At 42.4% G+C, this 26,347-nt stretch overlaps 1 protein-coding gene across 1 annotated transcript; it reads right to left on the minus strand.

Annotated features, from left to right (window-relative positions):
* Window positions 1-215: 215 nt before the first annotated feature.
* Window positions 216-23,355, minus strand: LOC141095764 (serum paraoxonase/arylesterase 2-like). Its single transcript, XM_073582068.1, has 9 exons — window positions 23,177-23,355; window positions 19,468-19,538; window positions 18,535-18,590; window positions 16,293-16,461; window positions 7,395-7,521; window positions 4,814-5,014; window positions 4,307-4,388; window positions 2,199-2,327; window positions 216-471 (listed from the first exon to the last, which is right to left on the minus strand). Exons 1-9 carry the CDS (start codon window positions 23,248-23,250, stop codon window positions 301-303), a joined length of 1,080 nt encoding a protein of 359 aa, XP_073438169.1. The 5' UTR covers window positions 23,251-23,355; the 3' UTR covers window positions 216-300.
* Window positions 23,356-26,347: the final 2,992 nt, after the last annotated feature.

The raw sequence follows: 26,347 nt of genomic DNA on the forward strand, positions 1-26,347 counted from the left end.
GGTTGACCACCTCTGCGACTGGTCATTCATAGATATCTCCATGCCACATAAACCAAAAAGACACAAATCAGGTGGTGCCATCGTTCTCTCTGGCTAACGTGAACTTACCCAAGTATGGTGGCATGAAGCAAAACCATGAGAGGGGGTCCCATTTTTGGGGGGGTTTTGAAACCATTTAGACATTTTTTTTTTTTACCCAAATTTACTCAAGAGGATTATTTCTGTTAAATGGCGTTTTTATTTCTGTTTATATTTAGTAAAAAAATTCACAGCAGTTGCGGCAGTTCGTCCTTCACAAGGTTAGGAAGGTTCCTCCAGGTGACAGAACAGGGCTCGATGGTATACTGTGCCCACCAGGAGCTTCCCTTCATACACGGACGCACAGGATGACCCCTGGATCACTGAGCCATTGTTCGCATAGACTTTGGTGATGATGGGATTATCTGAGTGAATATTCTGTATACGGAAGACCTGATGTGAAGAACAAAAGAATGAAAATAAGTGAAAAGACCCCAGAGAGGAATGGAGGCCTCACGTAGGTCACGTGTGCGGTGGCCCCCGAAGAGGAAGCAGTTATCTATTGATGGGCCAGATTCTTATATCCTGACCATAGAGCGTAGAATGGCTCCTGCACCACAGCTAGGGGGCAGCACTCGGCAGGGCTATTCTCAGAAATAAATGGTTGTCACTGTTATTCGGGTGTCATGGCAGGATCTGCTATGATATTGGGCTCTGTGGAAAACTCTATGTTGGGAGCACCATGGCTAACTCTAGGGGCCCTGTGGTTGCTTATATAATGGGGGCATTGTGGCTGGGGGTGTTATTGGGCACCATATCCAATTCTATTAGGCGGCTGCATGGCTAGCTTTGCTATAAGGCTCCGTGCCTTGTTCTGGTATTGGAGCACTATGGGTATGGCTTTTTAGGGGACACTGTGCTTGCTTCTGTAATAGGGCACTGGGTCAGATTCAGTTTTGGGGCGATGTATCTACCTGTACTCAGATATCGTGCTATGTCTTCTAACGAGGGCGCTGTGTCTGGGTCTGTTTGGGGGCACGACCGGTTGTGTATGGGGCATTGTGTCTGCTTCTGTTACTAGCACACGGGGACTGTTATGGCGGCACATATTTATTATGTACTGTTATGAGGGCACACTTTTATTGTCAGTATTGTTTTCTACTATGGGCGCACATGTTTTTCAATATGGGTACTGTGTACTGAAATGGGGACACTTCTTACTAGGAGGTTACTGTTATGGGGCTCATTTATATTTTAAGGGTACTGTGTAGTTTTATGGCGACACGTTTATTTTGAGAGAACTATATACTTTTACAGGGGCAGATCATTATTTTAAGGGTACTGTGTACGGTTATGGGGCACATATTTATTAAGATGGGTACCGTTTTCTGTTAAGAAGCATTTTTTAGTTATGAGGATACTGGTTATGGGGCACGTTTATATTGCGACGGTACTATGTACTGCTATGGGGGCACTGTTTTATGAGCTTATGGATTACTATTATGGGGGCACATATATATTTTGAGGGTACTATATACTGTTATGGGGGCACATATATATTTTGAGGGTACTATATACTGTTATGGGGGCACATATATATTTTGAGGGTACTATATACTGTTATGGGGGCACATATATATTTTGAGGGTACTATATACTGTTATAGGAGCACATATATAATTCCAGGGTGCTGTTTACTGTTATGGGGGTACTTTGCTCTCACTTTGCACTCACACTCAGGTCAGTGAACCACATAGGGAAGACCGCGAGGAAGATTTATCTAAACTATCTCTGTTGCCCATAGCAACCAATCACCGTGCAGCATTAATTTCTGAAGCTTCGGAAAAATGAAAGCTGGACTGTGGTTGCTATGGGCAACAAAGATTGTCTTTAGGGGGGTACTTGTACTGCCTTCATGCTGTACTTTTAATATATGTGTGACCATCGTCTTGGGGGCTACCTTACAGAAATATTAATGGGGCTGCTTATCTGAACTACAGGCGGGGCCTTTGCTTCCCGCTCGTCTGCTTCCCGCCTCCTGTGAAATCTCTCTGCCAGCAATGACCGTGCTGCCCCTTCCTCGGCCTATTTATAGGCCGTGGACAATCATGTTGCTTAGCAACTGCATGACTTCCCCTCCGGTGACCACCAGTGAATGATGCGTGTAGGTCATCTCTCACCTCCGAGCCGGGGAGATCTTCTGGGTTGTACATGAAGAGCTTGAATGCGTTTGGATGAGCTCCTGTCCATATATCCCCCGTGGCGGGATCCACCCACAGGTTATCCACAAGGGTATCCAGATCTACCTCCTTGTATGCAAAAAAGAAGAAAAATACATTAAAAATGTGAAGAAGGATGGATAGATATGAGCAGCCATACAGTACAGCGCAAAAGTATTAGACAATGGTGGAAATTAAATTATAGTTTATATATTATCAATTAATAAAATGCAAAGAAGATGAACAAAAGGGAAACCTAAGGCCTCATTCAGACGTCCGTGTTTTACGCACGGGCGCAATCTGTGGTTTTCACACACCTACAATAGTTCATGGGGCCGTTCACACGTCCGGGTGGTGACGTGTCCGATATTGATCCGAATCTCAGATCAAACTCAGCAATGGGTCGGTGAAAAAAAAAAGTGGTGACCTTTGCCCTTTGCCTTCACCAATTCGTCTAGGGTCTTGTGCTCGGTCAGGGATTTTGTAGGATTATAGTCGGGAGTAGGAGTAACCAATTCTACCAAACAGGTGATAGTGATTAATATTTCCATATATAGGCTGGAACACAGTTATTAACTGAAACAACTGTGTAGGAGGCTTAATCTGGGTGAGTAACAGCAAAATTGTGCTATCTTTGGGGTCATTGTCCGGACGCCTCCCTGATGGCATTACATGATGTCTGTTTTTCTCAGCAGTGAAGACACCATTTATGGACAAAATCACCAACTTTATTTACTACGTCCTTCAGACCCTCAGCCGTGTGGTGACAAACCGCCTTTCATTTCAGCCAAACATTTCACATTTTAATTCATCAGTCCACAGAACCTGCTGCCGTATGGCTGCACCACAATTCCTATGTTTTTGTGTACAGTTTTATCACTTAGCCATGTTTCCATGTAGAAGGTCTGTTTTTTTGCCACAATTCTTCTATGCAGACCACTTCTGACCAGACTTCTCCGAACAAATGATGGGTGCAGCTTGGTCCCACTGGTTGATACCAGTTCTGAGTTGATGGCACTGCTGGACATCTTCTGATTTCAAAGGAAAGTAATCATGATGTGTCCAGGGTTGGACTGGCCCTCCACAGAACGGGCCCTGACTTCTTCAGGAGAGTTCATAGTGCAAACATTGTAGCTGTTATTGGCCCCTTGAGTGGGGGAGAAAGATGGGCCTTCAGGATCAAATCTTTTGGTGGGCCCCATGTTCTTCAGTCTGACACTGGATGTGTCTGTCAACTACTGCACTAAGTTTCCTTGGCCGACCACTTTGTTTACAGTCCTCAACTTTGTCCATTTCTTGTTCTTCTTCAAAAGAGCTTGAACAGCACATGATGAAACTCCAGTCTGCTTTGAAATCTTTGCTTTGGAGATACCTGGCTGATGCAGTATAACTACCTTGTGTCTTGTTGCTGTTTTCAGTGTTTCTAGGGTGTATGACCTGTAATATTAAACTGCCTTCCAAAACCTCACCTTTGTAGCAGAGTTTAACTGTTCCTCACCCAAATTAAAGCGGTTGTCCAGCAGTATTTAATTTTTTTTTTTTTACTATGAGCGTAAACACTAACAGGAAGGTAATTGCTAACAGAGGCAACTACCTGCCTGTTCTACCCAGTGCCTGCACAGTGGTCATTGGATGCTTCTGCCTGTGATTTGACTGCTCCTATTCAACTGAGCAACTCTTCTTCTTCTGGACTGCTCTGTTGATGAAGCGTGACTGCAGACATCATGTTGATTGATAGCCAGCTCCCCCCCAGTTAAGCAGCAGGGAACCAGCTGTCAATCAGCATGACATGATCAGTAACATGCTGTCAACAAAGCAGAGCGTACAAGAAACCGCTACTCTGTCAATAGATAGATACATAGATAATAGATAAATAGATAGTAGATAGATGATAGATAGATAATAGATAGATAGATGCTAGATAATAGACAAATAATAGATAGATAATAGTTGATAATAGGATAAATAGTAGATACAGATAGATAGATATTAGATACATAGATAGTAGTTATAGATAGATAATAGATAGATTGTACATCTCTATATGACAGACAGATCTATAGTTTTACCTTTATTGGGGTGAGTGACCAATCTTTATTTTTCTTGTAGACATTAATGGTGTGAGCTGTGACATCGGCAGCATAGATAAATCTAGAACAAGACACAAACGTCAAAGTAAAACAATACAGTATTTACGGAACTGCTTTGCATTAACCCTTTCACTCCCCAATTTCTGATACAATTTTAATAAATCCGAATACGCCTCATAGCCGCTGCCAGCAGACCACTTAGATGGGAGCCTTTTGCCATGTAAACCACCACATTTCGAGAATAGCTTTCGTTTTGCTGGACTTTACTTTTTGGGTGCGGCTCTTGTAACAGTGAAGTATAGGAGCTAGCAGAACACTGCCCCCTATTGGTCTGGCACTTGTAATTTTAATGAAACTTAATGAAGGTCAATAGGATAGGAAACTAAACTGTGGCGTATTCCACCCTGGGAATTTGGCGAGTATGATCCTCGTGCTTTGTCTCATCTGGCCCCCCATGGACCGGTCGGCAATGAGAAGACCACTTACTTTTTGTCAGTAGACATGGCGATTCCATTGCCGCTATAGAAGCCTGTGACCACATTTCTGACGTCCCCGGGACTGTAATACACGACACCAGTCCATCGCAATCCGATCAAAATTTCCGCAGTTTTCATAGAGATGCTGTCAAAGTAGTAATCAGTGGTGGCGTAGAAGCTCTCGGGCCCAACGGCAACAACGTCATTAACACTAAAGAAAGAAAAAAGTAGAAAACAGTTACAGGGGATGATGGCCAGGATGTTTTTCCCCGAAACAGCACCACTCTCGTTGAATGGCCATGTCTGGTATTGCTTGTTGTGTTCCACTGACTTGAATGAAGAAAAGCTGCAATACCAGACACGGCCTATGTACGAGAGTGGCGCTGTTTAGGAAAAGATCTTTTTTTTTTGGTGTTAATCCTGGATATCTTTTTTAAGAGCCATAGTATCGAAGTGCAGATGTGAAGTCAGTTCACTTTTCCATAAAATACCATAAATTGATTTCTGGTCTGTATTTATTTAGGGGTCTGGTTTGGGGGTCTGTATTCATTTAACGGGTCTTTATTTGATCAGGGGTTTTGTGTTAATTTAAGGGGTCTGGTTTGGGGTCTGTATTTGTTTAGGCATCTGGTTTGGTGTCTGTCTTGATTTTAGGAGTCTGGTTTGGGGTCTGTATTTGTTTAGGCATCTGGTTTGGGGTCTGTTTTGATTTTAGGAGTCTGGTTTGGGGTCTGTATTTGTTTAGGCATCTGGTCTGGGATCGGTTTTGATTTTTCGGGTCTGGTTTGGGGTCTGTATTTGTTTAGACATCTGGTTTGGTGTCTGTCTTGATTTTAGGAGTCTGGTTTGGGGTCTGTATTTGTTTAGGCATCTGGTTTTGGGTCAGTTTGATTTTAGGAGTCTGGTTTGGGGTCTGTATATGTTTAGGCATCTGGTCTGGGATCGGTTTTGATTTTAGGGGTCTGGTTTGGGGTCTGTATTTGTTTAGACATCTGGTTTGGTGTCTGTCTTGATTTTAGGAGTCTGGTTTGGGGTCTGTATTTGTTTAGGCATCTGGTTTGGGGTCTGTTTTGATTTTAAGAGTCTGGTTTGGGGTCTGTATTTGTTTAGGCATCTGGTCTGGGATCGGTTTTGATTTTAGGGGTCTGATTTGGGGTCTGTATTTGTTTAGGCATCTGGTTTGGGGTCTGTTCTGATTTTAGGAGTCTGGTTTGGGGTCTGTATTTGTTTAGGCATCTGGTCTGGGATCGGTTTTGATTTTAGGAGTCTGGTTTGGGGTCTGTATTTGTTTAGGCATCTGGTCTGGGATCGGTTTTGATTTTAGGAGTCTGGTTTGGGGTCTGTTCTGATTTTAGGAGTCTGATTTGGGGTCTGTATTTGTTTAGGCATCTGGTTTGGGGTCTGTTTTGATTTTAGGAGTCTGGTTTGGGGTCTGTATTTGTTTAGGCATCTGGTCTGGGATCGGTTTTGATTTTAGGGGTCTGGTTTGGGGTCTGTATTTGTTTAGGCATCTGGTTTGGGGTCTGTTTGATTTTAGGAGTCTGGTTTGGGGTCTGTATATGTTTAGGCATTTGGTTTGGGTTCTGTTTGATTTTAGGAGTCTGGTTTGGGTTCTGTATTTGTTTAGGCGTCTGGTCTCGGTTTTGATTTTAGGAGTCTGGTTTGGGGTCTGTATTTGTTTAGGCATCTGGTTTGGGGTCAGTTTGATTTTAGGAGTCTGGTTTGGGGTCTGTATATGTTTAGGCATCTGGTCTGGGATCGGTTTTGATTTTAGGGGTCTGGTTTGGGGTCTGTATTTGTTTAGACATCTGGTTTGGTGTCTGTCTTGATTTTAGGAGTCTGCTTTGGGGTCTGTATTTGTTTAGGCATCTGGTTTGGGGTCTGTTTTGATTTTAAGAGTCTGGTTTGGGGTCTGTATTTGTTTAGGCATCTGGTCTGGGATCGGTTTTGATTTTAGGGGTCTGATTTGGGGTCTGTATTTGTTTAGGCATCTGGTTTGGGGTCTGTTTTGATTTTAGGAGTCTGGTTTGGGGTCTGTATTTGTTTAGGCATCTGGTCTGGGATCGGTTTTGATTTTAGGGGTCTGGTTTGGGGTCTGTATTTGTTTAGGCATCTGGTTTGGGGTCTGTTTGATTTTAGGAGTCTGGTTTGGGGTCTGTATGTGTTTAGGCATCTGGTTTGGGTTCTGTTTGATTTTAGGAGTCTGGTTTGGGGTCTGTATATGTTTAGGCATTTGGTTTGGGTTCTGTTTGATTTTAGGAGTCTGGTTTGGGGTCTGTATTTGTTTAGGCGTCTGGTCTCGGTTTTGATTTTAGGGGTCTGGTTTGGGGTCTGTATTTGTTTAGGCATCTGGTTTGGGGTCTGTTAGATTTTAAGAGTCTGGTTTGGCGTCTGTATACATTTTGGGCGTGTGTAAGGAGGTCACACGCACTACTTGTGATGAAATCTGTTAGGTTCGGGGTGTGATAAGAATAAAGAGGCAGGACAAAAATTTGATGGCGCTTGATACGCCACTTTTCAAAATCTCCTGATATCAGCAACGATTATACACCTCTTTTCTGCACTGAACGGTCTTTTCAGCTCTTTTTTACCTGTTGAGAAGTTCATGTCTCACTGTTTTCAGATGGATAAGAGAATTTTCTTCCTGTATGAATCTAAATATCTCAATAGTGGACTTTAAATGAGGATGATTCACCACAAAGAGATAGACCGTGCCATCTGGAAGAAGGAGAGAAATCACGATTGAACACAGTGGGCTGCGCAAAATAATTCATACTGGTGATGTATCTCTATAGCTTACTGGAATGTTTAAGTTATAGGGTTGCAGTTCTCTCTGTGGCCACCAGGGGATGTGAACTCATTATTCACATCCCTTTGTTGTGAGCTCCCCCTAGTGGTGGCTGCAGGTAGCCAGAATATTATTATTTATAGGGAACAGTTCACATTGTGTGCAGTCTGATCTCCGGGCGAAGAAGATTGATATATACGGTACTTTTATAGAGAAAATATTCAGTACAACTAGCATTTTATTAACTTCTATCTTTGCTTCGGAGTCCAGTGGGCGGTCCAATTCAGTGTTTGACAGTGAAATGTGTAAATGCACCGCCTTACAACTTTATATAACTTTAAGATTTTTTTTGCATTCACCCAGCCCAAATACCACGATTTGACTCCAAAGAAAAAAAAAGTTTACGTGACAAAACCTGATGGAAATCAGGCGGAGAGACGAAGATAAAAATCAGTTTTTATGAAAGATCTCCTGCCGTTTTGAGTCATAGAATCATAGAATCGTAGAGTTGGAAGGGACCTCCTGGGCCATCTGGTCCAACCCCCTGCTCAAAGCAGGATTCGCTAAATCATCCCAGTTAGATGTCTGTCCAGCCTCTGTTTGAAGACTTCCATTGAAGGAGAACTCACCACTTCTCGTGGCAGCCTGTTCCACTCATTGATCACTCTAACTGTCAAAAAGTTTTTTCTAATATCTAATCTGTGTCTCCTCCCATTCAGCTTCATCCCATTGCTTCTAGTCTTTCCTTGTGCAAATGAGAATAAAGTTGATCCTTCTACAATGTGACAGCCCTTTAGATATTTGTAGACAGCTATTAAGTCTCCTCTCAGTCTTCTCTTTTGCAAACTAAACATTCCCAAATCCTGCAACCTTTCCTCATAAGACAGGGTTTGCAGACCGGTCACCATTCTGGTCGCTCTTTTCTGAACTTGCTCCAGTTTGTTGATGTCTTTTTTAAAATGTGGTGCCCAAAATTGGACACAATATTCCAGATGAGGTCTGACCAAAGAGGAGTAGAGGGAAATAATTACTTCACGTGATCTAGACTGTATGCTTCTGTTAATACATCCTAGAATTGCATTTGCCTTTTTTGCTGCTGCATCACACTGTTGACTCATATTCAGTCTGTGATCTATTAGTATACCCAAGTCTTTTTCACATGTGCTGTTACTTAGCCCTATTCCTCCCATTCTATATATTCTTTTTTCATTTTTATTGCCCAGATGTAGTACTTTGCATTTCTCCCTGTTAAAAACCATTCTGTTAGTTGCTGCCCACTTCTCCAGTTTATTTAAATCTTTTTGAATCCTCTCTCTCTCTTCTCTAGTATTAGCTATCCCTCCTAGCTTTGTGTCATCAGCAAATTTAATCAGTTTACCCTCAATTCCTTCATCTAAATCGTTGATAAAGATGTTGAACAATACAGGGCCCAGGACAGAGCCCTGTGGTACCCCACTTGAGACATTCTTCCAACTGGATGTGCAGCCATTTACGACCACTCTTTGGGTCCGATCACTAAGCCAGTTATGAATCCACCTAACAGTTGCCTTGTCCATTCCATACTTAGTCATTTTTTCAATAAGGATTGTATGAGAGACTTTGTCAAATGCTTTGCTGAAGTCAAGATATACTATATCTACAGCATTTCCTTGATCCACCCAATCAGTAATACCATCATAGAAGGAAATTAAATTAGTCTGACATGACTTATTAGTTACAAACCCATGCTGACTCTGTTTAATCACTTCATTCTTATCCAGGTATTGACATACATGTTGTTTAATAATTTGTTCAAAGATCTTTCCTGGTATAGAAGTCAGACTCACCGGCCTATAGTTGCCTGGGTCCACCTTCTTCCCCTTTTTGAAGATAGGAACAACATTTGCTCTTCTCCAGTCTTCTGGCACTTCTCCTGTTCTCCAAGAATTTTCAAAGATTATGGAGAGGGGTTCAAAAATTTCTTCTGCTATCTCCTTCAGTACTCTGGGGTGTAATTCATCTGGACCTGGAGACTTGAATACATTTAGGTTAGCTAAGTGTTTCCTCACTATCTTTCTGTTTATAGATATCCTGGATTCTTCTATTCCCTTAATAGGACAGTGAATAACAGTTGATGTTACATTTCCTTTCTGAGAGAAAACAGATGCAAAATAGGAATTTAAAAGTTCAGCCTTCTCAACATCCTGTCTTACCATTTCATCATTTTCATCCTGTAAAAATCCTATAGCATCTTTGACTTTTCTTTTACTTTTGACATATCCCCAAAATCCTTTATTATTGCTTTTGACATCTCTTGCAAGCCTCAATTCATTTTCAGCTTTAGATAATCTGATTTGTGCCTTGCAGGTTCTGCAGACAGCATTATATTCTTCTTTAGATATGCCTCCTTCTTTCCATTTTATAAACATTTTTTGCTTCCTTTTTAGCATGTGCTTAAGTTCTGTGTTCATCCATCCTGGTTTCCTTAAATGCTTCCTATTCTTCCCTCTTTTCGGAATTGTTAACAACTGTGCTTTGAGAATTTCATTTTTCAAGATTTCCCATCCTTCCTGGACATTTTTGTCTTTAAGGATATCCAGCCATTGGATCCCTCCAATTCTCTTTCTGAATCCCTTAAAATCTGCCTTTCTGAAATCTAACCTTGACGTCTGAGTCTTCACAGGTCTTCCGCCTCTAGTTATCCAAAATTCTAAAATAGCATGGTCGCTACCTCCTAGGGTCCCAGCCACTTTTACCTCCTCAACCATTTCCTCCCTGTTTATAAGGATTAGATCCAAGGTAGCAGTTCCCCTTGTTTTCTCCTTTACCTTTTGGAAGATAAAGTTGTCAGCAAGAGAGGATAAGAATTTCCTTGACCTGTTAGTTTTGCCTGAGAGAGATTCCCAACAAATGTCTGGATAGTTGAAATCTCCCATGACAACTATGTCATATTTTTTGGAGAACTTGGCCATTTGATGCATAAAGAGTTCATCCATATCTTCAGCTTGCACAGGCGGCCTGTAGTAAATGCCTACAATGGTGTCCTTTCCATTGTTCTGTCCTTGTATTCTTACCCAAACAGTTTCCACAGAACTCCCAGTCTCCAAAGCTTCAATCTCTGTGCAGATATACGCATTTCTAACATACAATGCGACACCCCCTCCTCGTTTATCAAGTCTGTTTCTTGCAAATAAGTTGTATCCTTCTAGTCTTGTATTCCAATCATGTGTATTGTCCCACCAAGTTTCAGTGATTCCAATGACATCATATTTCTTTTCCTGTGTTAGTAGTTCCAATTCTCCTTGTTTGTTGCCCATGCTTTGTGCATTAGTATAGAAACATTTTAGTTTGTGATTGGTTTCTCTTTCTCCAATATTTTTTTTAATTAGATTCTTTCGTCTTTGTTCTTCCTTTCCACTTCTAATAGCAGAGTTCTCAGTAGCATTTGTCAGGTGTATGGCTTTTTCTGGTCTTTTGCTTCCCTTCCCATGTTGTTCTAGTTTAAAGCTCTCCTTACAAGTGTAGCAAGGCGACTTCCAAATACCTGCTTTCCAGTCTTCGTAAGGTGCACCCCATCTCTAGCAAGTAGTCCATCGTATAAGTAGTTCACTCCGTGATCCAGAAATCCAAATCGTTGCTGACGGCACCATCGACGTAGCCAGTTGTTCACCTGCAGAATCTTATTCCACCTCCTTGTTCCATGGCCATCCACTGGGAGGATGGAAGAGAAGACCACCTGCGCTCCCAGTTCTTTCACTTTCTTGCCTAAGTCTTCAAAGTCTCTGCAGATGGTTTCCAGGTCGTTTCTTGCGGTGTCATTTGTCCCCACATGTAGTAGCAGGAATGGGTAGTCATCTGTAGGTCTGAAGAGTCCTGATATCCTGTCAGACACATCTTTAATTTTTGCACCTGGAAGACAGCACATTTCTCTTGTAGTTATATCCGGTCTGCAGATAGCGGCCTCTGTTCCTCTCAACAGGGAATCCCCCATGACCACCACTCTCTGTTTCTTCTTCACAACATTTTTCTTTCTCCATCCAGGAGGACTCTGAAGGTGTACAAGGTTGTTGTTTGTTGGCAAAGTCTTATCCTGATGTATTTCTTCATCGTTTTCCTGCGTGAGAGCCTGGTACTGGTTTCTGAGCAGTATGGGTGCTGACTGCCTCCTGATCCTCCTGCTTCTCTGGGTCACATGTCTCCATTCCTCTGTTTCTTCAGGTGCACTTCGAATTTCTTCTCTTTCTGTAACGTGAAGAGATAATTCTGCTCTGTCCAAGAACTCTTCACCTTCCTTAATGATCTTCAACGTAGCTAACCTCTCTTCGAGATTTTGCAACTTTTCCTCCAACAGGGACACAAGCTTGCATTTGTGGCATGTGAAGTTTGGCTTTTCCACTGGTAAATCTGTGAACATGTAGCAAGAAATGCAGCTCACCAAATGGCTCCTGGCCTCTTCCATCTTGAGATTTCTTAAAAAGATGAAAGATGAGCCAAAATTCTCCGATTTCCTCTTTTCAGCTGCAACGGCCAAAACCCAGTGATCGTTGAGCTCGCGGAGACTCTTCACTTATCCCAGAAGGCACTGGGAATATGCAAATGATCTCCTCAAGACTCTTCCCCTGGTTTCTCCGATTTCCTCTTTTCAGCTGCAACGGCCAAAACCCAGTGATCGTTGAGCTCGCGGAGACTCTTCACTTATCCCAGAAGGCACTGGGAATATGCAAATGATCTCCTCAAGACTCTTCCCCTGGTTTCTCCGATTTCCTCTTTTCAGCTGCAACGGCCAAAACCCAGTGATCGTTGAGCTCGCGGAGACTCTTCACTTATCCCAGAAGGCACTGGGAATATGCAAATGATCTCCTCAAGACTCTTCCCCTGGTTTCTCCGATTTCCTCTTTTCAGCTGCAACGGCCAAAACCCAGTGATCGTTGAGCTCGCGGAGACTCTTCACTTATCCCAAAAGGCACTGGGAATATGCAAATGATCTCCTCAAGACTCTTCCCCAGAAGAGTCTACAGCTCCTATGCAGGCTAATGTGTCTCCAAGGCAACAGACTACAAGCACAGTGTAGTCTGATCCAGCAGATGCATCTGCCTCATCATTTTCTGACCACAACCTTGCAAGAAAATAGGGCAGAGAGAATGGAGTCCACACAATGTGTGATTGTCGTATCCATGCAGATACATTGCTCTGCATAGGAGCTGCATACACAAAACAGTTTTTAATAAAAGACGATTTGCAAAGTCAATTCATTTTTGTCTAGCAGCATAGGAGGAACAGTTGTAAAAGTAAACACGCCCTTGAGGCTTCTTTGTGTTTTATCTGCACTGGTTTTATTACATGAGGCCATTTGCCCTCGGCTCAACTTCAGGTTGGATAGTGTCCAGCATTAATTGGCCGCCTGCAGATCAGTGACATTGATATGTGTCCTGCAGTATGATAGTTGTGAGCCTTGTGTTTAGGCCCAAGACTTTTTTAGGTGACCTTGAAAAAGTGTTTACGCCGAGCTCCAGTCTGCAGAACACGTCTTCTCTCCTACTTCCCAGGTACGTGATTACCTTTGCAACTAAATAAACCTCTAAACACCCCTGGCATGTCTCTTATACATTTCCCATTAAAAAAACACAATTTTGAATTATGACGTTCCTCTGTTATTCCTCCTGGAAATGTGTCACTAAACTGATAATTGGAAGTGGCCGCATGCTCCGGTGAGGATGGTGCAGACCCAATTGATAGGGAGACAGACAATTGTCAATTTATTAATTAATTCCAAGAAGAATAACAGAGGAACAACTGCTCCAGAATTATCCTAATTTTTTATTTATTACATATACATGTCGGGATCATCGTCTTTAACCAATCCGGACAATCTGCGCTGCTGTAGATTAAATCTTTGCTGGTCAGTGGCTGTGACGGATAGACAGGAATTAAAGGGGTTGTCTGGTTTGGTCAATCTTTTCTGATCACAGAATATCCAAAAACCAAGTGTCATAAGCAACGAGTGTTCAATTTCCCTACAGCACCTCCACAGGAGAAATGAGGTATTACACGGCGGTCAATGAAATTATTCAGCTATTTATGCAGCGCATAGATGTGATGGGTCCTCCAGAGCAAGAGATGATTTGGCTTTTGCCAATGGATGAGCGATTGTCACACACGATGAGGGAAAACCAAGTGCAACATAAAGGGAAATGGGGAAGGGGGCCCAGACACTAAGGAAGGGATTTGGAGACCCCTAGGCTAGATCTATTCTCTCCCTAGAACTCCTGCCGAATCCCTATATTGGTTCCTCACCAATCGCTGAGCCAGAACCTGGGGCCCTGAATCTCCCTGGGGCCTAGTCCTGAATAGGGAACGGGAGGGAGATGCGCGCTAGGCAGTCTTCACTAAACTAAGACGGAAAGGTGAGACAAACAGGGGAACACTTAGCTGGATCGCCAGATACGGATATCAGAAGAGGGATTCCAGACACCAAACTGGAGCACTCTGTGAAGGTCCAACACTCTAGCAAGTGGAGCGCCCGGCCAGGGCTATCGGGGTACTAGGCACTGGGCCCGTTGATCTCAATGGGAGTTGTCACGGAAGCTGTGACCCGGTCTGTGGCCCTGGGGCTCCATGGCAAAAGGGGGTGAAAGAACAATGAAATAGAATTGATGAATAGTTCGTGACGCCACCTGTGGTGTTCGGCAAGGGAGATGTTAAGCTGACGCTGCATGCAGATCCTCTGGGGCTGGTGGTGTGTTGCAGCCAAGATGGTGAAGCTCCCCACAGGTGGAGCTGTAGCCCCAGGGCAGTGTAGATGTAGGGGTAGAGGAGAGGCAAAAGCGGTGTAGGGGCTGGTACCCAGATGTAGCAGTGCTGGGTGTGTTGACGTGAGAATCAATGGAGGACACCAGGGCTTGTAGTTCCAAAGTTTTACTCACAGTCTGTAGTACACACAGATGCCTGCCTCCGTGCTGTGTCCTCCGGGTCAGGGACTCAATCAACCTCCAGGCAAGATAGGACGCTCCCTTCCAACACTCCGCCAACATGTACCTTTCTGACCGTCTCCTCTATAGCGCCTTTAAGTGTGAAGTACTCCTAGTACTGAGTTACACTGGAGTTCCTCCTGACAGATGTTCCCAAGAACTATAGTTGAACGGCAGACAGCTGTAGCCTGCTTCGGGGACTCCTTACTCCTGAGTCCCGGCTCACGATCCAAGTTGCTGTTGTGCCCCAAGTCTTAGATGGGAGTAGTGCATTTACAGTCCACTACTCCACCTGTGTCTGCTGCAGAACCATTAGTGTCCATACAACCTCGGGGACCGGGCCCTGGCCTTGCGCTTAGAACTTCTAGGCAGGGTTCCTCCTCTAACCCACGTCCTCTGTTCCCTTTTTCTCCTACGTTCCATACTAGTCTTTCCTTCTTATGGAAGATCAGGTTTCAGTTCAATGTCTTTCTACTTCTTTCCTTTCCTGTTCCAGCAGACCCAGATCACTGTGATCTGCTGCAGCACCTCCTTCCTCCATCCCTCTCCCATGGATCTTCTCTTCTCACTCCTCTCTGAGTGACTCTCCGACTGACTCTGAACTCAATTCTAAACCATCCCCCTCTTTTATGCATTCTAAACTCCACCCGCCTCCAAGCACGTTTCGTGTTCCAAGCAGGGAGCCACCAAAGGTGCTCTGCTACACTCCAAGCAGGGAGCTGCAATGTGGCTTTGCTACACTACTGTGTTGTGTGGGATGCAGGTGTTGGAGCGTGGTCAGGTGTCCCCACCTTACCTGGATGGTGGGGCACCACACCTCAGGAGGAGGTGCAGTACCTCTGTGGCAACTGACCCCTCAGGGGCGCCACACAAGCAGAAGTGGAAATGAAGCTATTACCTGCACTGTGTCACAGCTGAGATAAATAGATCCAAACTTCTCAGGGCAGAAGGAGGTCGATGCTGGGTCCTAGAGGCAGATGGTTCAGGGAGCAGTCTGTATGGACAGGCGCTCAGACCTTCTGAGGCCTGACGCAGGATGATAGCCTGTCACCTCCGAAGCGCTTGTGACAGTGATTGGTTGGACTAAACTATGCCAAGGAGCCAACCCCCTTCATACTTCATTTAAGCAGATACAATTTAATTTATTTTTTTTTTTAACAAAGCAACCCCTTCAATTAGTCGTGTAAGATTTCATTCTGGGTGTTATATTATTGACTACAGAGCAGGAGAAAGACAGGTAACACTGGTTAGAAGCACTCAATGTCAGGCGGCAGCTGCAAAAGCAAAAATGATTTTAGGATGTATAAAAATAAGAAATAAAATCCTGTGATCCGAACATATTATACCCCCTCTAGAATTATATCAGCACCTCTCTACAAATGTATTATTATACAGATTTAAGTAAATCCTGCCCATAAGTAAGCGGATTCTTTTTGGAATGTGATCCTGGATGGGTGGGGATGGGGTTGGTTTTAGACATCTCAATGATAAGAACAGCTGTTCTGGAAAGCATGATGTCTTTGAGAAAGTTGTGGGTGCATGGGGGATGTCCCCATATATTATATTGTTGATGACTCCCACCTAAGTAGGTGATATCTAAAGAGGTCAATTCAAAGCTTGCGCAAAGTAAAAGTGTAGCTTGAGCCCCTTTTAAAAAATGAGAGCTGAAATCGGATTGGTTGTTATCCACTAGTACTGATAAATTCCCTCCCATGAGGATTCTGTTAGGAAGGAATCAGTCCTGGACATCTTACCCTTTTCATCAATGTACAGGCTCATCCCATGAGGGTTAAAGGAATCTGCGTCAAAGCCTTCACTGATGCGCAGAGGCGTTGGGCTGAGGCCACCATCCTTCAGGTCTAAGAGGAGGATTTGTCCGGGTGCGTCGGGTGCAAAGCTCTTCAGGATAGGAAACTTCAGACCCTAAAAAAATGTGCAGCAAAATTTTTTTTATATAGCAACCATCTCCCACTTCGAATATGGTGACTTTAAAGGGGTTGTCCTATTTTGACAACCCTTATTAGAACTTAAAGGGTTTGGCCACTACTGTGGAGTAAAAATGATTATAACTAGGATTATTATTCTTACTGACAGCAAACAAAGATCTTGAAAATGATGAGGAGCTGAAGTATAAAGTCTATTGGAAAGTTGTAGAACTTTTCATTTGTCCAGAAACAAACCTTTATAATGATGATGAGGCATTATTTTTTTTTATTCTTTCAGTATAAGGGATGAAAGGTCATAGTCATAGATAAGATGTATGCAAAAGGAATCCATAGTCTGTAAGTCTTATCAGTATGAGTCTTCCGGAATATATAAAGTCCACGAAAGCCTAAAAGTACTTGTGCGACTGTCACTGTGACTGAGCACCCGGAGCGGGGGAGGGGGATATTGTTTGAAAATATAAGAAAATGACAATCAATAAGAGATATAGAATCTATTCAACAATCGTCCATCCCGTACTCAGGATATTACTCTTCTATTCCATACGTACTCATGCACCTCCCAACATTTCACTCTCTATTTGAAAAATATTCTTTTATAGGTCATAGATTACTACAAGCTGATGTAATTTTCTTCCTACTGACATAGAGGAATGATATCAGCAAGCAGAAAAACTATTTGCTGATGTCATTCTCTACTTGTTGGTTTCATCCCTCTACTGACATTATTCCTCTAATTACTAATGGCATGGCTCTACTTGCTGGCATCTTTTTTTTTACTTGCTGATGTCATCCCTTTACTTGCTGATGTCATCCCTTTACTTGCTGATGTCATTCCCTTTTTTTGCCAAGATCATTCTCTATTCTCTCTTGTTATCTCTCTCTACTTACTGACATCATTTCTTTACAGTATTTGCTGATGTAATTGCTCTTCTTGCTGGCATCTTTTTTTTTTACTTGCTGACGTCATTCCTCTATTTTGCTATGTCACTTTCTTCTTGCCGATGTCATCCCTCTACTTTCTGCTTTCATTACTCTTTTTTCCAAGGTCATTTTCTATTCTCTTATGTTATCTCTCTACTTACTGGCACCATTTCTTTAATTGCTTATGTAATTTCTACTTGCTGGCATCTTTTTTCTACCTACTGATGTCATCCCTTTATTTGCTGATGTCATTCCTCTATTTTCCTATGTCATTTTCTTCTTGCTGTTGTCATCTCTATACTTTGTGATGTAATTCCTCTTCTTGCCGAGGTCATTTTCTATTCTCTTATGTCATCTCTCTACTTACTGGCACCATTTCTTTATTTGCTTATGTCATTGCTACTTTCTGGAATTTTTTTTTTTTACCTGCTGATGTAAATCCCTTTACTTGCTGATGTCATTCCTCTACAGTATTTTTCTATATCACTTTGTACTTGCTGTTGTCATCTCTATACTTTGTGATGTAAGTCCTCTTCTTGCCGAGGTCATTTGCTATTCTCTTATGTCATCTCTCTACTTACTGGCACCATTTCTTTATTTGCTATGTCATTGCTACTTTCTGGCATCTTTTTTTTTTTACCTGCTGATGTAAATCCCTTTACTTGCTGATGTCATTCCTCTACAGTATTTTTCTATATCACTTTGTACTTGCTATTGTCATCTCTATAATTTGTGATGTAAGTCCTCTTCTTGCCGAGGTCATTTGCTATTCTCTTATGTCATCTCTCTACTTACTGGCACCATTTCTTTATTTGCTTATGTCATTGCTACTTTCTGGCATCTTTTTTTTTACCTGCTGATGTCATCCCTTTACTTGCTGATGTCATTCCTCTACAGTATTTTTCTATATCATTTTGTACTTGCTGTTGTCATCTCTTTACTTTGTGAAGTAAGTCCTCTTCTTGCAGAGGTCATTTTCTATTCTCTCATTTCATCACTGCACTTTCTGATGTCATTCCTCTAATTGCTGAGGTCATTGCCTTCTCATTGGCACCGCTTTTCTACTCGCTGTTGTCATTTTTTTTACATCAATCTCTGTGACATATTTCAAGAAATAGCAAATACTCACAGTACTTATAAAGGCCAAACCATTAGGAAGGATTTCAATATCTTCAGAACCGGCCTCTGCGAAGGAAAACAACATGAGGTTACGAGAGATTCTTTATTATAGAGCTGCATTCACAATTCTGCAAGCTTCAGATTAAAAAAATCTCCGTACATTTTAAGCGGACTGCAATACAGGATAACCCACATCTGGTGCACAATATGTAATGCCCGAGTTGGGCTCTATGGATGTGTACCGATTACTTCTGATGGATTTGCTTAGCTTACACGTCATAAATATTGTAACCTTTAAAGGGAACCTGTCAGCAGGATTGTGCACAGTAACCTACAGACAGTGTCAGGTCAAATGATATCTGGTGATGAAATCTGTCTTGTGGTTCTTGTTTAATCTTTATTTTCAGTTTTGTGTTAATGGTCTGCTTGTGTCCTAAGGCGGGGTTCATGTATGTAGTGCTCTGATTGTGTATTCATAATGCAGACTGCTGACAGGTCACTGATCCCTCACTGACCTGCCCCCTAGTTTACATAATGAATACCAGCACATACTGAATAAAAAAAAACAAAAACACTTCTGCGGGCAGGTGCTGGCCGTGGCATCTGCGCTCCAGCATAATCGCAAGGTTACTGTGCACTAAATCCCTTTTGCAGATTTATTTGAGCGAGGAAAAAAAGTCATTTTGAAAATGGTGCCCGGAGCGCCTGCGCAGTAGCAGCTATCGGTTTGTATAGCGATCCAATAGCTGCTGTTGCACAGGCGCTGGCGGTGCCATCTTGATGGAGAAGAAAAGAAAAAAGTCCTCCACCAAGATGGCACTTCCCGCGCATGCGCAATTTCGGAGAGGGATTTAAAAGGCCAGTATTCTTTATTTGTAAGATTTATATTTTTTAGGTTTTATTACAAGATTTCATGCAGATCATTTCCAATGTAAAAACCCACCTATCCCTTTCAGGAGTTGACAGTTTGGAAGGTCTACCGGCTCCACTTCATTGAAGATTTTGGTTCTATGGCTACAAAAAAATAATTAATAAAATCTCATATGGGATATAGAAAACAAACAAACAATATATTCATAAATAATAGAGTGTGTTTTGATTCCATGGGGGAAAAAAAAGGAAATCCCTGAATGTGTTGAACAACGACGAAAAATGAAGCATGAGCATGCTGAAGTTAGTCGGTTAGCACCCGAGCATGGGCGTGATAACACCTGATCCGAGCACGCTCACTCATCACTAGCAGGGGAAGCTTAGAAAAGCAAGTAGGTCTAAATTAAGCTACCGCCTCTTGATTTTCAGGATTGATGTGATTGAATAGGTCATCACTTTAAAAGATGGGAAGACCACTTTAAGTCTTGTATAATCTCAAAACAGGGCTACTTCCATATTATACATTTACAGAAAAGAGCTGCTGCTGTGTTTGGTTTATTACACTATACAGTTGTGGCCAAAAGTATTGACACCCCTGCAATTCTGTCACATAATACTCAGTTTCTTCCTGAAAATGATTGCAAACACAAATTCCTTGGTATTATTATCTTCATTTAATTTGTCTTAAATGAAAAAACACAAAAGAGTATGAAGCAAAAAGCAAAACATTGATCATTTCACACAAAACTCCAAAAATGGGTCAGACAAAAGTATTGGCACCCTCAGCCTAATACTTGGTTGCACAACCTTTAGCCAAAATAACTGCGACCAACCGCTTCCGGTAACCATCAATGAGTTTCTTACAATGCTCTGCTGGAATTTTAGACCATTCTTCTTTGGCAAACTGCTCCAGGTCCCTGATATTTGAAGGGTGCCTTCTCCAAACTGCCATTTTTAGATCTCTCCACAGGTGTTCTATGGGATTCAGGTCTGGACTCATTGCTGGCCATCTTAGAAGTCTCCAGTGCTTTCTCTCAAACCATTTTCTAGTGCTTTTTGAAGTGTGTTTTGGGTCATTGTCCTGCTGGAAGACCCATGACCTCTGAGGGAGACCCAGCTTTCTCACACTGGGCCCTTCATTATGCTGCAAAATTTGTTGCTAGTCTTCAGACTTCATAACGCCATGCACACGGTCAAGAAGTTCAGTGCCAGAGGCAGCAAAGCAACCCCAAAACATCAGGGAATCTCCGCCATGTTTGACTGTAGGGACCGTGTTCTTTTCTTTGAATGCCTCTTTTTTTCTCCTGTAAACTCAATGTTGATGCCTTTGCCCAAAAAGCTCTACTTTTGTCTCATCTGACCAGAGAACATTCTTCCAAAACGTTTTAGGCTTTTTCAGGTAAGTTTTGGCAAACTCCAGCCTGGCTTTTTTATGTCTCGGGGTAAGAAGTGGGGTCTTCCTGGGTCTCCTACCATACAGTCCCTTTTCATTCAGACGCCGACGGATAGTACGGGTTGACACTGTTGTACCCTCGGACTGCAGGGCAGCTTGAACTTGTTTGGATGTTAGTCGAGGTTCTTTATCCAACATCCGCACAATCTTACGTTGAAATCTCTTGTCAATTTTTCTTTTCCGGCCACATCTAGGGAGGTTAGCCACAGTGCCATGGGCTTTACACTTCTTGATGACACTGCACACGGTAGACACAGGAACATTCAGGTCTTTGGAGATGGACTTGTAACCTTGAGATTGCTCATGCTTCCTCACAATTTGGTTTCTCAAGTCCTCAGACAGTTCTTTGGTCTTCTTTCTTTTCTCCATCCTCAATGTGGTACACACAAGGACACAGGACAGAGGTTGAGTCAACTTTAATCCATGTCAGCTGGCTGCAAGTGTGATTTAGTTATTGCCAACACCTGTTAGGTGCCACAGGTAAGTTACAGGTGCTGTTAATTACACAAATTAGAGAAGCATCACATGATTTTTCGAACAGTGCCAATACTTTTGTCCACCCTCTTTTTTATGTTTGGTGTGGAATTATATCCAATTTGGCTTTAGGACAATTCTTTTTGTGTTTTTTCATTTAAGACAAATTAAATGAAGATAATAATGCCAAAGAATTTGTGTTTGCAATCATTTTCAGGAAGAAACTGAGTATTATCTGACAGAATTGCAGGGGTGTCAATACTTTTGGCCACAACTGTAGTTGTATATGTAAAGTTATAAGCATAGAAAATGCAATAAAGAAGGATAAAAAACTATTACTACAGAGCACTCAATGCCAGTCTGCTGCATGGAAAGCAACATAAGTATTATCTTTTCTAAGAAAGGAAATGGCCTCAGAGGAAGGAGATGCTACTTTACCAAATACAGGTGAAATCTTAGTAAGTCCTGCTTGTTTGCCCTTTAATTGTAAGCAGCGCCGCATTAGTTGCCATTCTCCACTGATCTTGGCTTACATAATAGTAGAGCCCTTTACACCAGATCCGCACGGCCTTGGACAATGCTTTGTGCAGACATTTGTACAGATTTCACAATGTTCTATCATATTTCAGTATTGCATGATGATGACCTGTGAGGGGTCCTGAACTTTGGCGGCTTATTGCCGAAAAGTAAGATCATATGAAATGAGGGTACAAATACGGACTGACAAGGGGTGGAGCGGGAATAGTCATAGTAATCCGTTCCAAAGACGGAAGAAGGATGTGGACAATTGTACCAGGAGCAAACTAAGCACCACGATGAGAAATTTGGGAGGGCTAAAGGTTTGCTTAGGTTTTTGCCATAGTTGTATATGGAAGGTTGTACATTTTGGGGACAAGTTACTCTGTATACACATTTTATACTGTGAATGAATCACTAATGAAAGAGTATACAACGGAGAAAGATCTGATAACAAACTAAAATAATAGTGCTCAATGCCAGTCTGCTGCATTGAAAGCCGACTCAATATTGACGTGTTTTAAAAAATTTTAGAACAGACTTGGTTGCAAAAATTAATAAATAAAATCGTACTGGAACATTATAGGAATTACTATTTACTCTATGAAAAGACTGTTGGGCAATAACTACATTATATACAGTATATAAAGACTCCAAAAAGTGTTTTCACAACTTAAACATTTGTGGCATATCCACAAGATAGGTCAAAAATAAAAAGGTTCCACCTCTAGGACTTATAACTGGAAGGAGGGTCCCACAGTGTCGGACTGGAGAGGTAAGGGCACATCAGTGACATTAACGATGGGGGGGCATTGTTTAGCTACATGTAAATATTACATTACCATCACTTACAAATTTCCTTCTGCTTCTATATATTAAAAATCCTAGGGAGGTTGTTGGGGTGAATGAGGAGATGCTGCTTTTGTCTGTACACAGAGAATCAAATCTATGGGGCAAATTGCTGCTCATGTTGGGGGGTAAGCGACTTACTCCTGCACAGGGGCCCACCGGGGGATTCACCTGAATTCCCATGGGCCAGTCCAGATCTTGAGTCCCACGTTATGAATGGCTGCGCCGGCGCTTGCTCGTCTCTCTTCATCTGAGCAAGACCCAGAATTTCTTGACGTCAGCGCTAGATTCTTATAGATTTGCCGAGCGTCTCTATCCAGAGTCTCGTGCACAGATCTGACATTGTGAGGAAGACGCAATTACAACAACGCTGATTAACAATTCGCTGAGCGCTAATCCAAGGTATCGGCGGAAGTACAGGTCTGCAAGAAAAATGCCAGGAAGTCAGAAGAGTTAAAAGGGGTGAAGAAAAGGAAAACAAGTGACTTACCAAAAATTCATGATCCTTTCCCCCAGGAGAGCGAGGACTGCCCCGACAAGGGTGATTTTTAGCAGCTTCCCCATGTCTGCAGTGCCGTCCTTGGTTTCTCAGCTGAACTTTATGACATAAGAGCCGGAATCAGCGGGATGATATCTGATCGCAGCCGCACAACCACTGAGTGCTAGAACTTGTATTACCTGCCTTTTATTTGTAAACCTGTTCACACCAGCACCTTTCAGACCGTGCCAAGTTATCTTTTTATTGATTTATTGTTGCAGGTCGTAGTTTTATTGGTGACATATTTAGTAGTTGTTATTGATTATTATAGTTATTGCATCATTTATTTTATTTTATTTTTTACCATATAGGAGCTCTATTTTTTTTCCCACTTCATAAATAAAAGAATTGCAATCTGCAGTCACCACTAGAGGGAGCTAAGGAATCACACAAATAGTATTCAACTTAAAGGGATTGTCCAAAAATCAGAACTATCTTTTCTAAAAGCTGGGGAACCCCAAGTGATCACAAGAATGGGGTCTCTAAGTTCCCTGGTCATACTTTATGACAAAGGAAGAGGTTGTGCATGTGCTCTGCTGCTATGTTTGTTGTAGAATTGATGTAGATAGCAGAATATAGGACCTCTCTCTGTGAGTCTTCTAAAAAGCAAATGAAGGAGAAGCACACACATGGGCAATCTGCTTCCTTCTCTGCCAGTCCCATAGAGAATGACTAGAGCATTTGTGCACATGCGCTACCTGACCTCCATTTACACAAAGGACACGGGATCCTGTTGTCATGTTTTCTTGTGGTCCCAGTGGCAGATGTCCTGAGATATGAAGGTGGACCAGTCTGAAAAATTGTAGAACCTTGAAGGCATCCTCAAGTGCATGAAAACCATCAATTGTTTTGATGATGATGGCTCTCATGAGGACCATCTCAGGAAAGGAAGACCTACAATGACCTCAGCAGCAGAGGATAAGTTCATCAGAGTTACAATCTTCAGAATCTACAAATTGACAGCACCTAAGTTAACAGCCTTCATAAATGATGCGCAGACATCAAGTAGCAGACATCTAAACAACCACTGTCCAGAGGAGACAGCAAGAGACAGCCATTATGGTTAATGTCTCTACCGATGAGTGCAAAGAACAAGGTCATATACCCTTTACCTATCTATGCACTGTTGTCATTTTCATTTGCTGCTATTTGCCTGGTGTTTAGGCTGTGTTCACACACAGCATTTTTTTTCGCGTTTTTCCTGCGGATTTACCAAAAAATCAGCTCAAAAAACGCTTAAAAGAAGCTTTCCCATTCATTTTAAGGCTATGTGCACTTTTTATGCAGAAAATTTCTGCATAAAAACCGGATTCCTTCCCAGAAACCGTGCGTTTTTTTCTGCGCGTTTTCCGCGGTTTTTGCGCAAAAAACGCACGGTTTTTATGCGCTTTTTCCCGCGCGGTTCCGGACACATAGAAATAGCCAGAAAGGCGGAAAAATCCACGAAATTAATGAGCATGCTGCGTTTTTTACCACGAAGCGTTTTTTTCACGGTAAAAAACACATATATATGCACAAAAAAGTGCAAAATGCATAGAAATGAATGGGAAGCTTATTTTAGGCGTTTTTATAGCGGATTTATTGGCAAATCCGTGAAAAAAAATGCAAAAAAAATGCAAAAAAAATGCTACGTGTGAACACAGCCTAATGCATTTTACACTTTTTGTGCATATTGATGCGTTTATTTCTGCGAAAAAAATGCTTCGCGGTAAAAAAAGCGCAGCATGCTCATTAATTTCGTGGAAAATTCCGCATTTCTAGCTATTTTCTATGTGTCTGGGGACTCACGCAAAAACGCGCAAAAACCGCAGCAAAAACGGGAAGGAGTCCGGTTTTTATGCAGAAATTTTCTGCATACGTGTGCACATAGCCTTATACCGGCTGCTCTGTTGGAGCCATTTGCCTAGTATGTTTATGTGATCTCCGGTTATGCATTATATTGTAGCTGACACTTTTTCAGGTCACAATGCTTTACTCCCTATTATTTGTTACACTTGAGGTGGCTGTCCTTCTAGTATATGTATATGGGGTCTCATTATATATATTTTTGTAATGCAGTCTATTTTAGACATTACTTATTCTGATTTTCCAATATTTTTTTGAGTGACCTGTGGTAGCTATACTAGTACTAGGAGGACTTTTCCCTCTGTATTTTGGATGTACTTGCCTATGGTCATTAATATTATGGGGACTTGCCCCTAATTATCTACTACCAGATGGTGGCGCGATTCTAACGCATCGGGTATTCTAGAATATGTATGTAGTTTATTTATGAAAGTTTAAAGGGAATCTGTCACCCCATTTTTGCCCCATAAGCTGGGGCCGCCGCCGTCAGGGGCTTATCTACAGCATTCTGTAATGCCGCGTCCGGCGCCTCCCATTTTCATACGATGACGTCCTCCTCCTTGCTTTTCCCTCGGCTCCTGCGCAGGCATACCTTATCTGCCGTGTTGAGGGCAGAGCAGAGTACTTGTAGGGCGCAGGCGCCGGAGCTCTCTGACCTTTCCCGTCGCCTGCGCACTGCAGTACTTTGTTCTGCCCTCAACAGGACAGATAAAGTACGCGTGCGCAGGAGCCGAGGGAGAAGCAAGGAGGAGGACATCATCGTATGAAGATGGGAGGCTCCGGACCGCGACACCCAACGCACCCGCCCCCGGTGAGTATAATTTAACGTGTTTTTTTCATCTTTCGGGTTTCATCAGGGGCTTATCTACAGCATTACAGAATGCATTACAGAATGCTGTAGATAAGCCCCTAATAGCGGTGGCCCCAGCTTATGGGGCAAAAATGGGGTGAAGATTCCCTTTAAGACCCACGGCAACTGCTAGCGCCGCAGATCTCCCGATGGTAGCAGTGGCGTGCGTCGTTCAAATCCCGCGGAAATTCGCGGCCAGACTGCGCCTGTCGACCAATCAGCGACGCGGGATTTCACTTATCCGACATTCTTGACAAATATTGCTTTGAGATAGGTTGCACTATTTGACAACATGTTTGTTAGGCAGTAGTTTATTGGATATGAATCTTTTTTAACTTTATTTTATCTTATATTTTCAATAAAGGTGATTTTACATGATGGCTTCTGCTTCCTTGTTCTAATTGGAACTGCTTGCTGATGACCATGTT

Source organism: Dendrobates tinctorius, unplaced genomic scaffold (assembly GCF_039654945.1).
Source record: "Dendrobates tinctorius isolate UK_male_01 unplaced genomic scaffold, ASM3965494v1 ptg000070l, whole genome shotgun sequence".
NCBI lineage: Eukaryota > Metazoa > Chordata > Amphibia > Anura > Dendrobatidae > Dendrobates > Dendrobates tinctorius.

Coding starts and splice junctions, on each gene's coding strand:
- LOC141095764 (XM_073582068.1), bottom strand. CDS start 23,250: ATGGGGAAGCTGCTAAAAATCACCCTTGTCGGGGCAGTCCTCGCTCTC. Junction 16,462..18,534: donor GTTTGGCCTTTATAAGTACT/GTGAGTATTTGC, acceptor ACATTTTTTTAG/GGTCTGAAGTTTCCTATCCT. Junction 4,389..4,813: donor GCCATGTCTACTGACAAAAA/GTAAGTGGTCTT, acceptor GTCTTGTTCTAG/ATTTATCTATGCTGCCGATG.